General features: G+C 34.3%; 1 protein-coding gene across 10 annotated transcripts in view; it reads left to right on the top strand.

The window, feature by feature from the left end:
- The window catches only part of LOC143256333 (cell adhesion molecule DSCAM-like), a 288,884-nt gene that overhangs the window by 19,145 nt on the left and 254,881 nt on the right, over positions 1–14,858 (top strand). For all 10 annotated transcript variants that reach the window (XR_013031259.1, XR_013031258.1, XR_013031260.1 and 7 more), the window contains exons 5-10: positions 746–953; positions 7,046–7,220; positions 8,110–8,216; positions 8,346–8,491; positions 9,655–9,805; positions 14,433–14,587. Coding sequence is in view for 3 of the 10 variants with exons in the window: in XM_076513421.1 (XP_076369536.1) it covers positions 746–953; positions 7,046–7,220; positions 8,110–8,216; positions 8,346–8,491; positions 9,655–9,805; positions 14,433–14,587 (942 nt within the window). In the remaining 7 variants the exon portion in view is untranslated. The remainder of the gene's footprint in view (positions 1–745; positions 954–7,045; positions 7,221–8,109; positions 8,217–8,345; positions 8,492–9,654; positions 9,806–14,432; positions 14,588–14,858) is intronic.

Consider the following 14,858-nt stretch of genomic DNA (forward strand, 5'->3'; position numbering starts at 1 on the left):
TTATATGGAGGTAAAATATCGGCTAGTTATTAGAAAACATCTATCAGATTCACAGGGGTTAGGTAACATCTAGTGATTACACAACACCTATCAGACTTATGGGATGTAAGATATCAGCTAGTTATAACACAACATCTATTAGATTTAGAAGGAGGTAAGGTAACAACTAGTTATAACACAACATCTATTAGAATTAGAAGGAGGTAAGATAACAGCTAGTTATAACACAACATCTATTAGATTTAGAAGGAGGTAAGGTAACAGCTAGTTATAACACAACATCTATTAGATTTAGAAGGAGGTAAGATAACAACTAGTTATAACACAACATCTATTAGATTTAGAAGGAGGTAAGGTAACAGCTAGTTATAACACAACATCTATTAGATTTAGAAGGAGGTAAGGTAACAGCTAGTTATAACACAACATCTATTAGATTTAGAAGGAGGTAAGGTAACAGCTAGTTATAACACAACATCTATTAGATTTAGAAGGAGGTAAGGTAACAGCTAGTTATTACAATACATTCTATAAGACTTGCAGGGAGGTAAGATACGTAGGAATATTACTACATACTCAAAATCTGTAACTGTTACCAAATAACCCAAACCTAGGACTGTTATTATATAACCATAAGTTATGATTGTCACTATATAATTCACACCCATGACTGTTAGTGAGAACTTTAATTAAATAAAACTAGTTTCCCGTTTTATGAAACTGATTATTAGTTTTGTCTGATCAGGTAAGTGGAAAACCATTTCCAAGAATCCGTTGGTATCACAACAGAACAGAATTAGTTGAATCCAAGAGAGTTTTCATGAGTTTACAGAAAGATGGACGCTGTGAACTAACGATTCAGAAAGCTTGTCTTGAAGATGCGGGCGAGTACATATGTGAGGCTGTGAACAAGTGGGGAGAAGTTGTAACAAAGACAAGAATGGAAGTTGAATGTAAGTACATCAATGAGAGTTTACCAATCTTACCACTCTACATCAGTGATAGTTTATACCAATCTTACCACTCTACATCAATGATAGTTTATACCAATCTTACCACTCTACATCAGTGATAGTTTATACCAATCTTACCACTCTACATCAGTGATAGTTTACTAATCTTACCACCCTACATCAGTGATAGTTTATACCAATCTTACCACTCTACATCAGTGATAGTTTATACCAATCTTACCACCCTACATCAGTGATAGTTTATACCAATCTTACCACTCTACATCAATGATAGTTTATACCAATCTTACCACTCTACATCAGTGATAGTTTATACCAATCTTACCACTCTACATCAGTGATAGTTTACTAATCTTACCACCCTACATCAGTGATAGTTTATACCAATCTTACCACTCTACATCAGTGATAGTTTATACCAATCTTACCACTCTACATCAGTGATAGTTTACTAATCTTACCACCCTACATCAGTGATAGTTTATACCAATCTTACCACTCTACATCAGTGATAGTTTATACCAATCTTACCACTCTACATCAGTGATAGTTTACTAATCTTACCACCCTACATCAGTGATAGTTTATACCAATCTTACCACTCTACATCAGTGATAGTTTACCAATCTTACCACTATACATCAGTGATAGTTTACCAATCTTACCACTATACATCAGTGATAGTTTACTAATCTTACCACTATACATCAGTGATAGTTTACCAATCTTACCACTATACATCAGTGATAGTTTACTAATCTTACCACTATACATCAGTGATAGTTTACCAATGTTACCACTCTAGATCAGTGATAGTTTACTAATCTTACCACTATACATCAGTGATAGTTTACCAATGTTACCACTCTACATCAGTGATAGTTTACCAATCTTACCACCCTTCATCAGTGATAGTTTACTAATCCTACCACTCTACATCAGTGATAGTTTACTAATCTTACCACCCTACATCAGTGATAGTTTATACCAATCTTACCACTCTACATCAGTGATAGTTTATACCAATCTTACCACTCTACATCAGTGATAGTTTATACCAATCTTACCACTCTACATCAGTGATAGTTTACTAATCTTACCACCCTACATCAGTGATAGTTTATACCAATCTTACCACTCTACATCAGTGATAGTTTATACCAATCTTACCACTCTACATCAGTGATAGTTTACCAATCTTACCACTATACATCAGTGATAGTTTACCAATCTTACCACTATACATCAGTGATAGTTTACTAATCTTACCACTATACATCAGTGATAGTTTACTAATCTTACCACTATACATCAGTGATAGTTTACTAATCTTACCACCCTACATCAGTGATAGTTTACTAATCTTACCACTCTACATCAGTGATATTTTACCAATCTTACCACCCTACATCAGTGATAGTTTACCAATCTTACCACTCTACATCAGTGATAGTTTACCAATCTTACCACCCTTGATCAGTGATAGTTTACTAATCTTACCACTCTACATCAGTGATAGTTTACCAATCTTACCACTCTACATCAGTGATAGTTTACCAATCTTACCACTATACATCAGTGATAGTTTACCAATCTTACCACTATACATCAGTGATAGTTTACTAATCTTACCACTATACATCAGTGATAGTTTACCAATCTCACCACTATACATCAGTGATAGTTTACTAATCTTACCACTATACATCAGTGATAGTTTACCAATGTTACCACTCTAGATCAGTGATAGTTTACTAATCTTACCACTCTACATCAGTGATATTTTACCAATCTTACCACCCTACATCAGTGATAGTTTACCAATCTTACCACTCTACATCAGTGATAGTTTACCAATCTTACCACCCTTGATCAGTGATAGTTTACTAATCTTACCACTCTACATCAGTGATATTTTACCAATCTCACCACCCTACATCAATGATAGTTTAACAATCTTACCCCTCTACATCAGTGATAGTTTACCAATCTTACCCCTCTACATCAGTGATATTTTACCAATCTTACCACTATACATCAGTGATAGTTTACTAATCTTACCACTATACATCAGTGATAGTTTACCAATCTTACCACTCTAGATCAGTGATAATTTACTAATCTTACCACTCTACATCAGTGATAGTTTAACCAATCTTACCACTCTACATCAGTGATAGTTTACCAATCTTACCACTCTACATCAGTGATAGTTTACCAATCTTACTACTCTACATCAGTGATAGTTTACCAATCTTACCACTTTACATCAGTGATAGTTTACCAATCTTACCACTCTACATCAGTGATAGTTTACCAATCTTACCACTCTAGATCAGTGATAGTTTAACAATCTTACCACTCTACATCAGTGATAGTTTACCAATCTTACCACTCTACATCAGTGATAGTTTATACCAATCTTACCACTCTACATCAATGATAGTTTATACCAATCTTACCACTCTACATCAGTGATAGTTTATACCAATCTTACCACTCTACATCAATGATAGTTTATACCAATCTTACCACTCTACATCAGTGATAGTTTATACCAATCTTACCACTCTACATCAGTGATAGTTTACTAATCTTACCACCCTACATCAGTGATAGTTTATACCAATCTTACCACTCTACATCAGTGATAGTTTATACCAATCTTACCACCCTACATCAGTGATAGTTTATACCAATCTTACCACTCTACATCAATGATAGTTTATACCAATCTTACCACTCTACATCAGTGATAGTTTATACCAATCTTACCACTCTACATCAGTGATAGTTTACTAATCTTACCACCCTACATCAGTGATAGTTTATACCAATCTTACCACTCTACATCAGTGATAGTTTATACCAATCTTACCACTCTACATCAGTGATAGTTTACTAATCTTACCACCCTACATCAGTGATAGTTTATACCAATCTTACCACTCTACATCAGTGATAGTTTATACCAATCTTACCACTCTACATCAGTGATAGTTTACTAATCTTACCACCTACATCAGTGATAGTTTATACCAATCTTACCACTCTACATCAGTGATAGTTTACCAATCTTACCACTATACATCAGTGATAGTTTACCAATCTTACCACTATACATCAGTGATAGTTTACTAATCTTACCACTATACATCAGTGATAGTTTACCAATCTTACCACTATACATCAGTGATAGTTTACTAATCTTACCACTATACATCAGTGATAGTTTACCAATGTTACCACTCTAGATCAGTGATAGTTTACTAATCTTACCACTATACATCAGTGATAGTTTACCAATGTTACCACTCTACATCAGTGATAGTTTACCAATCTTACCACCCTTCATCAGTGATAGTTTACTAATCCTACCACTCTACATCAGTGATAGTTTACTAATCTTACCACCCTACATCAGTGATAGTTTATACCAATCTTACCACTCTACATCAGTGATAGTTTATACCAATCTTACCACTCTACATCAGTGATAGTTTACCAATCTTACCACTATACATCAGTGATAGTTTACCAATCTTACCACTATACATCAGTGATAGTTTACTAATCTTACCACTATACATCAGTGATAGTTTACTAATCTTACCACTATACATCAGTGATAGTTTACTAATCTTACCACCCTACATCAGTGATAGTTTACTAATCTTACCACTCTACATCAGTGATATTTTACCAATCTTACCACCCTACATCAGTGATAGTTTACCAATCTTACCACTCTACATCAGTGATAGTTTACCAATCTTACCACCCTTGATCAGTGATAGTTTACTAATCTTACCACTCTACATCAGTGATAGTTTATACCAATCTTACCACTCTACATCAGTGATAGTTTACCAATCTTACCACTATACATCAGTGATAGTTTACCAATCTTACCACTATACATCAGTGATAGTTTACTAATCTTACCACTATACATCAGTGATAGTTTACCAATCTTACCACTATACATCAGTGATAGTTTACTAATCTTACCACTATACATCAGTGATAGTTTACCAATGTTACCACTCTAGATCAGTGATAGTTTACTAATCTTACCACTCTACATCAGTGATATTTTACCAATCTTACCACCCTACATCAGTGATAGTTTACCAATCTTACCACTCTACATCAGTGATAGTTTACCAATCTTACCACCCTTGATCAGTGATAGTTTACTAATCTTACCACTCTACATCAGTGATATTTTACCAATCTTACCACCCTACATCAATGATAGTTTAACAATCTTACCCCTCTACATCAGTGATAGTTTACCAATCTTACCCCTCTACATCAGTGATATTTTACCAATCTTACCACTATACATCAGTGATAGTTTACTAATCTTACCACTATACATCAGTGATAGTTTACCAATCTTACCACTCTAGATCAGTGATAATTTACTAATCTTACCACTCTACATCAGTGATAGTTTAACCAATCTTACCACTCTACATCAGTGATAGTTTACCAATCTTACTACTCTACATCAGTGATAGTTTACCAATCTTACCACTTTACATCAGTGATAGTTTACCAATCTTACCACTCTACATCAGTGATAGTTTACCAATCTTACCACTCTAGATCAGTGATAGTTTACCAATCTTACCACTCTACATCAGTGATAGTTTACTAATCTTACCACTCTACATTAGTGATAGTTTACCAATCTTACCACTCTAGATCAGTGATAGTTTACCAATCTTACCACTCTACATCAGTGATAGTTTACCAATCTTACCACTCTAGATCAGTGATAGTTTACCAATCTTACCACTCTACATCAGTGATAGTTTACTAATCTTACCACTCTACATCAGTGATAGTTTACCAATCTTACCACTCTACATCAGTGATAGTTTACCAATCTTACTACTCTTTCTGTTAATCCAAAGGTCAGGTGCAGCTAAGTGAAAACAAGACCTTATGATTCACATCATTTTCTCTTTAAAATGTTGTTGTCTTAGTTACGTAGGTTTAGATTGGTTATGTAATTACTGCTAGCTACACACTTACAGTTTGGTTACAATGCAACTATAAGTTACATATAACTTGTAATGAAATTTCAAACCTCATTTGTAAAACTACAAACTGGCTGTTACTTCCGTGTTAGTATGGAATTGTTTTTTGTGGTATGCAGTGATTGCAGTCATACTAAACGTTTTTTAACACTTATCTAATATGTGGATTTTTTAAATTTATGTGTGTATTGAGTATTCATTTGTAACGTATGAGTTGTGGTCAAGTAATCCACAAAATTCCTCTCGTCTGAATTACTCATTGACCCAGGCCACTGATCTATGGTGTCACATGCACTTTTATGTAGAAAGGATTTCTTTAAAGGAAATGTACTGTATAACAATAGACGGTGATACGTTTCCTTATCAAGACAGGTGATAAGACATCCCTTATTCGTTGTAAGAGTGGCTGGCACTTTTCTCCTGAAAATAATGTCATTATTATATTTTTTGTACGATGTTTCGTTTTTCCAGTCTCTAAAAGTGCCCAAAACTTACACGTGTTTACCTTGATTGTTTGTATATTGAATAAACATTATTGTTGTAGTATTTTACATAGCTCCTAATTCCTTTCTTACCCGTCCCTCGTTTGTACACTGGTAAGTCTACGGATTTACAACGCTATAATCAAGGGTTTGATTCCTTTAAGTGGACTCGGCAGATAGCCCAAAGTGGCTTTACTGTAAGAAAAGACACACATCTTTTCTTAACATCCCAATTCTATCAAGGCTAGAGAGTTTTGCTACATCTTATATCTTCTGATGCACCTACTATTGTTTCACAGTTATAATCCGATCACTTGAAAGGAAGTTGGTAAACCTCTAAATATCATATGTCTAAAGAAACACAACGCTCAAAAAGTGCTTTGAAGTAGCACACTAAAACATATATTACAAATGTATTTAAAATGGTTATTCATAAGCAGTTCTCCACTTTATTACTATTGAGATTATGTTGCACAAAATCTTTAAACCTCAAAGTTTTGTTAATAAATGTATTAAAAAACTTCACTCTCTGTTGTAGCTTGTAAAGACAGTTTAATATTGGACCAAGTCACTTCTGGAGAAGCTAAGGAGCAACTAGAAGAAATGATCTGCAATGGAAAATGCTGTTCTGTTCATGATAGTAGTCCAAAGTCTGATTGTATGGTGTCAGAGTCGGAAGATCATCCTAGTGAAGAGACCAACATTTTAAACAGGTAATGTCATGTGTAAGTTTCTGTTTTCAACTATAGGTATGCAAATAATGCTTTTAGCCAAAAGTATTTCATATCTGAGGAATTCTCACGTTTATGTAACATCCATAATAAATACAAATTGTTTGCTTTTTTATATAAAACTGTAAAAAAAGTTGTGCAATACACGAGAAATGAAACTTTTCATACAATGAACAATTTAGTCACATAAGTAAAAAAAAAGTAAAACCTAACCATTTAGAATTACAGGAAAAAGTCACATAAGTTATGTTTGTTTGTTGAAGTTAAGCACAAAGCTACACAATGGGATATCTGTGTCAAAGAAGGTAGGGCCTAACTATTTATAAAATCAGAAAGGAGTCACAGAAGGTAGGACCTAAGGATTTAGAAAGTCAGAAAGGAGTCACAGACGGTAGAACCTAACGATTTAGAAAGTAAGGAAGGAAACATAAAAGGTAAAATATGACCATTCAGAAAATGAGGAAGGAGATATTAAAGATAAGACCTAATTATTTAGAAAATCATGAGGGACTCACAGAAGGTAAGACCTAACTGTTTAGAAAGTCAGGAATGAATCACTGAAGGTAAGATCTAAGTATATAGTACGTCAGAAAAAAATGATAAAACCTAATATGTAATTAATGAAGGAAGTAGAGAAGGTAATTAAGTACCCTTATAAAATAGTAAGAACTTGACTTTAGAAAGTTATGCAGAACGTAGGTAAACATTGAATAAAGGCAGGAAAATGAACATAGGGAGTTACAGTACCAAATAATGTCCATCTCATACAGGGATGTTATTCTGATGTAAAAATATTTCTCTACGGTTTCTTACATCTAAGACAGTAAACATCCTTCCTACAATCGACAATTCATTGTCAGTTCTGCTTTAGACTTCAGGGTGAAGATGAAAGACCTTATAATGTTATTCTTCCCGAGTCCACAGAGAAGATGAAATACAGCAATAAGGATGAAGAAAGAGAAGAAGGCCATAGTCGAGGTATTTATGTTTTTGCGAAATGAAAACTGAAGATTACACTAAGCTAGTTCATGTTTTGTGATATTTCATAATAATGGAACACAATATTTAAACACATTGTTTAAATATATTATGATATATTTCCTTTAGATTGTCTTGCATCACTTATTCCTCCACTGCAAATAAAAGTCACAGGACCAAGTTCAATATCTATCCAGTGGATTGATGACCATTCAATACCTGTTCTCGGTTACTGCATCTTACTGAGAGACGTGAAGCAAAAGATTTGGATGGAGGTTTGTGCTTGCAGTTAATATTTGTTGATGGAATACTTCATCTGTTTGTTTCATATTTTTTAAATATCTGATCTGCTTAGTTTCTGTTATCATGGTTAGTAAGGTAAGAGAGAGTACATACACGACGATTTAGCATATCTCCATATCATCATGGTTATAAATGTATAATTTCCATGATGCATATGGTGTCATTCCAAGATTACTTGGCATAGCTCGATATCATCATGGTTGCAAAAGTTTCATTTTCATGAAGCATATGGTGTCATTGCAAGATTACTTGACATGTCATCATGGTTATAAATGTATACTTTCCATGAGGTGTATGGTGTCATTGCAAAATGACCTGATGCAGCTCCAGATTTTCACAGTTAAAAAGGTAAATCTTTAATTTCACAGTATGGTGCTGATGCAAGATGTTCTAAAGTATTTTAAAAGTGATGTTCCCAAGTCGTATTTATAGAAGCTGACCTACAACAGAATTTTCCTGAGTTCCTTCCCAAGGAACTTGGCTACCATTACTTTTGGGTGGAGAAGGGAAGTGGATGAAAAGGGGTTTTCTATCAAGAAAGCCTCTAATAAGGTTGAGTAGCAACTTAGTGCTGTTCCGGTGCTGTTTCTGCATGGTTAATTACAATCATGGTAACATAACAATAGAGAAAGAAATGAGTGAAACAAAAACGAGAGTCAGAAGTATTATGATGGTTAGCGACCTTTTTACCACTGTGAAGGAAAGATTGTTATTTGTTAAGAAAACTTACTGTGGCATCATCCTGTATGAAAATGTTGTTACTATAATTATTGTTGTGTATTTATCATCATAACCTGGAAAATTGATAGTATTATTATTAAAAAAAAGTAGAAGAAAACTAAATATTTCAATCTTTTGTTACTCTTTATTATCAAAAGTGTTGTTATTTTTATTATTATCAAATGACATTAAGACAACTTAGAGTTAAGTGTTATGTGTTATTCTGTGAAAAAAAAATTGTAGCTATTATTGGATGAGGTTACGGAACACCTGTAAAAGCTTCTTTATAAAATATGTTTGTAAATATTTCCTAACAGACAAAAATAATCAATCAGTTAAGGTTGTGTTTTTTTGTACAAACCAAATTATAAGACGTTATACAGAAATTTTATTGTTTATTATTTATGTGTTTCAGGTGTGTCGAGTGGACGGTCACACGAAACAGGTAACTGTGAGGGACTTGCAAGAAGACCACAAATATTTTGTCAGAATTATAGCCTTTAGTGAAGCAGGAGTCAGTGAACCTCTGACCAACGAAAGTCCAGTCAGAGTGGTCAGACCTGCAGGTAAAAAAAACTTACTTTATTAATAATGTCAGTGGTTATTTACATCCAGATACATTGGACGTAATGATAAATGTTATCTACATCTAGAAACATTGGACGTAATGACAGTGAATGTCTACAGCTAGAGATATTGGACGTAATGACAGTGGTTATCTACATCTTGAAACATTGGACATAATAACAATGGCTATCTACATCTAGAGACATTGGACGGAATGACAGTGGTTACCTTCATTTAGAGACACTGGTCGGAGTGACAGTGATTATCTATATCTTGAAACTTTTGACATAATGAAAAAAATTATCTACATCTAGAAACATTGAATGTAATGACAGTAGTTATCTACATCGAGAAACATTGGACATAATGATAGTGGTTATCTATTCCTAGAGACACTGGACGTAATTACCACAGTTATCTACATCTAGAAACATTGAATGTAATGACAGAGGCCATTTACATCTAGAAACATTGGACGTAATGACAGTGGTTATCTACATCGAGAAACATTGGACATAATGATAGTGGTTATCTATTCCTAGAGACACTGGACGTAATTACCACAGTTATCTACATCTAGAGACATGGGACATAGTAACAGCAGTTATCCACATCTAGAGACATTGAACGTAATGACAGTGGTTATCTTCATCTGGAAACATTGCACGTAATGACAGTGGTTATCTACATCTAGAAACATTAGACATAATGATAGTGGTTATACTTCAAGAAACACTGGACGTAATGACAAAGGTTATCTACATCTGGAAACCTTAGATTAACGGCAGTTGTTATATACTTGTAGAGACACTGGTTGTAGTGGCAGTGGTTATCTACATCTAAAATCACTGGGTGTAATGAAAGAGGTTACACTGGACATTATGAAAGTGGTTATCTACGTCTAGAGACACTGGAAGTAATGGAAGTGGTTTTCTTCATCTAGAATTATTGTTGTATGTAATGAAAGAGGCTATCTAACCTAGAAATTTTGGACGTAATGATAGTTGTGATCTACATCTAGAGACAATAGACGTTATGACAGTGGTTATCTACATTTAGAGATTTTGGACGTAATGGCAGTGGTTATCAACATCTTGAAACATTGGACGTAATCACAGTGATTGTCTACTTCTTGAAACATTGGACGTAATGAGAGAGGTTATCTACATCTTGAGACCTTGGACGTAAATACAGTGATTATCTACATCTTGAAATATGTGACGTAATGATAGTGGTTATTTACATCTAGAGACATTGGACGTAATGACAATGGTTATCTATATACAGAGACACTGGACATAATGACAGTCGTTATCTACATCTAAATATATTGGACGTAATGACAGTGGTTAGCTATGTCTAGGGACTTTGGATGTAATGATAGTGGATACCTACTTCTAGAGACGTTGGACGTAGTGACAGTGGTTATCTACATCTAGAGACATTGGACGTAATGACAGAGGTTATTTGCATCTGAAGACGTTGGATGTAATGACAGCTGTTATCTCTATATGGAGAAATTGGACGTAATGACAGTGGTTACCTACATCTAGAGAGATTGGACGTAACGACAACTGTTATCTCTATATGGAGAAATTGGACGTAATGACAGTGATTACCTACATCTAGAGATATTGGATGTAATGACAGTGGTTACCTACATCTAGAGATATTGGACGTAATGGCAGTGGTTAGTCACATGTAGAAACATTGTACATCTTGAAACATTGGATGTAATGACCTAGGTTATCTACATTTAGAAACATTGGACGTAATGACAGTGCTTATCCACATCTAGAAACTCTGAACATAATGATAGTGGTTATCTACCTTTAGAAACATTGGATTTAAATACAGTGGTTTTCTACATCTAGAAACATTTGACGTAATGACACAGGTTATCCACACGTGGAAACATTAGACGTAATAACAGTGGCTATCTACACCTAAAGGCAGTGGACGTAATGACAGTTGTTATCTCCATCTAGAGACATTGGACGTAAAACAGTGGTTATTACGTCCAGTTTCATTGGACGTAATGACAGTAGTTATGTACATCTCGAGACATTGGACGTAATGACAGTGGTTATCTACATGTAGAGACATAAGCAGATTCTGATTATAGCTGTACCAGTACCTTACACAAAGTGTACCAGTACCTCACACAAAATGTACCAGTAGGCCTTTAGAAAACTCTGGGCCATATGACTTAGAAAGTTAACTTTCACATTACCGTGACTAAAGTGTTGAACGAGAACACAGAAGTTGTTTAACGGTTAAGGAACTTCTTTAGAAAGAAGACAGTTGAAGAGAAGAATTTATATAGCTGGAGAAGAGTAGGGTTTATCACACTTTTTATTCTCGGTTGTATTTTCGATGTAGTTTCAATTCTCTTTTTCTTAACTATAGGTTACTGGTTCTGTCGATATTCTAATGTTTTCCTTTTGTAAATAACAATGAATTTTGAAATATTCTGTAACTGTGTGTGTCGTGTACAGTCTTTTGATTCTCTGAAACAAACTTAGAAGCAGATAAATAGTTTCATAATGCTTTATTTCATCGATATTAAACATGATTGCTATCACTACAAAATGATCTGACACAGCTTTATTTATTGTTAACTATTTAACGTCAGCTTCTAATATGTATTGTAATAGCGTTCATATTTTGGTTAGGTTTGTTTCGAATTTCGCAAAAAGCTACACAAGGTCTATCTGTGCTAGCCGTCCAGAATTTAGTAACGAAAGACTAGAGGGAAGGCGGCTAGTCATCATCATCCACCGCCAACTCTTAACTAGTCTTTTATAAATGAATAGTGAGATTACCCTTAACATTATAATGTCTTCGCCGCTGAAAAGGGAAGCATGTTTGGTAGGCCTTGCTATCTTCAAATGTTATTTTGTTTCACCTGCCAATTCCCATATTGTTAACTGGATCCAGTCAGCTTGTAACACACACTGTAGAGAGATATTATTGTTAATATCAAATGTCATTGTTCCATCAATTACTCCTCGTATTGTTAATTAGTTCCTGTCAGCTTGTAACACACATTGTAGAGAGATATTATTGTTAATATCAAATGTCATTGTTCCACCAATCACTCCTCGTATTGTTAATTAGTTCCTGTCAGCTTGTAACATACACTATAGAGAGATATTATTGTTAATATCAAATGTCATTGTTCCACCAATCACTCCTCGTGTTGTTAATTAGTTCCTGTCAGCTTGTAACATACACTGGACAGAGATATTATTGTTAATATCAAATGTCATTGTTCCACCAATTACTCCTCGTATTGTTAATTAGTTCCTGTCAGCTTGTAACATACACTGTAGAGAGATATTATTGTTAATATCAAATGTCATTGTTCCACCAATTACTCCTCGTATTGTTAATTAGTTCCTGCCAGCTTGTAACATACACTGTAGAGAGATATTATTGTTAATATCAAATGTCATTGTTCCACCAATCACTCCTCATATTGTTAACTGGATTCAGTCAGCTTGTAACATACGTTGTAGACAGATAGTATTGTTAATATCAAATGTCATTGTTCCATCAATTACTCCTCGTATTGTTAATTAGTTCCTGTCAGCTTGTAACACACACTGTAGATAGATATTATTGTTAATATCAAATGTCATTGTTCCACCAATCACTCCTCGTATTGTTAATTAGTTCCTGTCAGCTTGTAACATACACTATAGAGAGATATTATTGTTAATATCAAATGTCATTGTTCCACCAATCACTCCTCGTGTTGTTAATTAGTTCCTGTCAGCTTGTAACATACACTATAGAGAGATATTATTGTTAATATCAAATGTCATTGTTCCACCAATCACTCCTCGTGTTGTTAATTAGTTCCTGTCAGCTTGTAACATACACTGGACAGAGATATTATTGTTAATATCAAATGTCATTGTTCCACCAATTACTCCTCGTATTGTTAATTAGTTCCTGTCAGCTTGTAACATACACTATAGAGATATTATTGTTAATATCAAATGTCATTGTTCCACCAATCACTCCTCGTGTTGTTAATTAGTTCCTGTCAGCTTGTAACATACACTGTAGAGAGATATTATTGTTAATATCAAATGTCATTGTTCCACCAATTACTCCTCGTATTGTTAATTAGTTCCTGTCAGCTTGTAACATACACTGTAGAGAGATATTATTGTTAATATCAAATGTCATTGTTCCACCAATCACTCCTCATATTGTTAACTGGATTCAGTCAGCTTGTAACATACGTTGTACACAGATAGTATTGTTAATATCATATGTCATTGTTCCACTTGCTATCCCCCATATTGTTAACTGGTTCTTGTCAGCTTGTAATACACACTGTAGAAAGATATTATTGTCAATATCAAATGTCATTGTTCCACCGGCCACTCCCTGTATTGTTAATTAGTTCATGTCAGCTTGTATCATACAATGTAAACAGTTATTATTGTTAATATAAGTAATCATTTTTCCACCTGCCACACCAAATATTGTTAAATAGTTCCTATCAGACACTGTAGACGAATATCCTTGCTATATCTCAGATGTTATTGTTAACTGGTTCCTCTTAGCTTGTAGTAGACATTGTAGACAGATATCTTTGCTATATCTCAGATGTTATTGTTCCACCTGCTGCTCCTGAGGGTCCACTAAAGATATCAGATGTGACTGAAGATTCTGTAAAACTCACTTGGCAAACTTCCAAGAATGATGGAGGCGCTGAGATAACAGCATATGTCATCGAGGCTAAAGATGTCCTGGAGACCGAGGTAACGTGACACACACCTATGCAGCAACTTGTATCAGAGGAAGTGCTGGAAACTCTACAATAATTACATATTAATAATAACGTTAGTTATCATTAAAAGTGTCTGTGATCTCTCAGCTCTAGATTATCAGTTGGTTAGTCCAGCTCCCATTCGTAATTTTGACCTTTAATTTAAGAGAAAGACAGTGGTCATTAAAGCAAAAATAAACTTATACTTAAACACTAAATACATCTAAACATCCTTAACATGTTCAACCTAAATATATCTAAAC

This window comes from Tachypleus tridentatus, chromosome 7 (genome assembly GCF_004210375.1).
Source record: "Tachypleus tridentatus isolate NWPU-2018 chromosome 7, ASM421037v1, whole genome shotgun sequence".
NCBI classification, from domain to species: domain Eukaryota; kingdom Metazoa; phylum Arthropoda; class Merostomata; order Xiphosura; family Limulidae; genus Tachypleus; species Tachypleus tridentatus.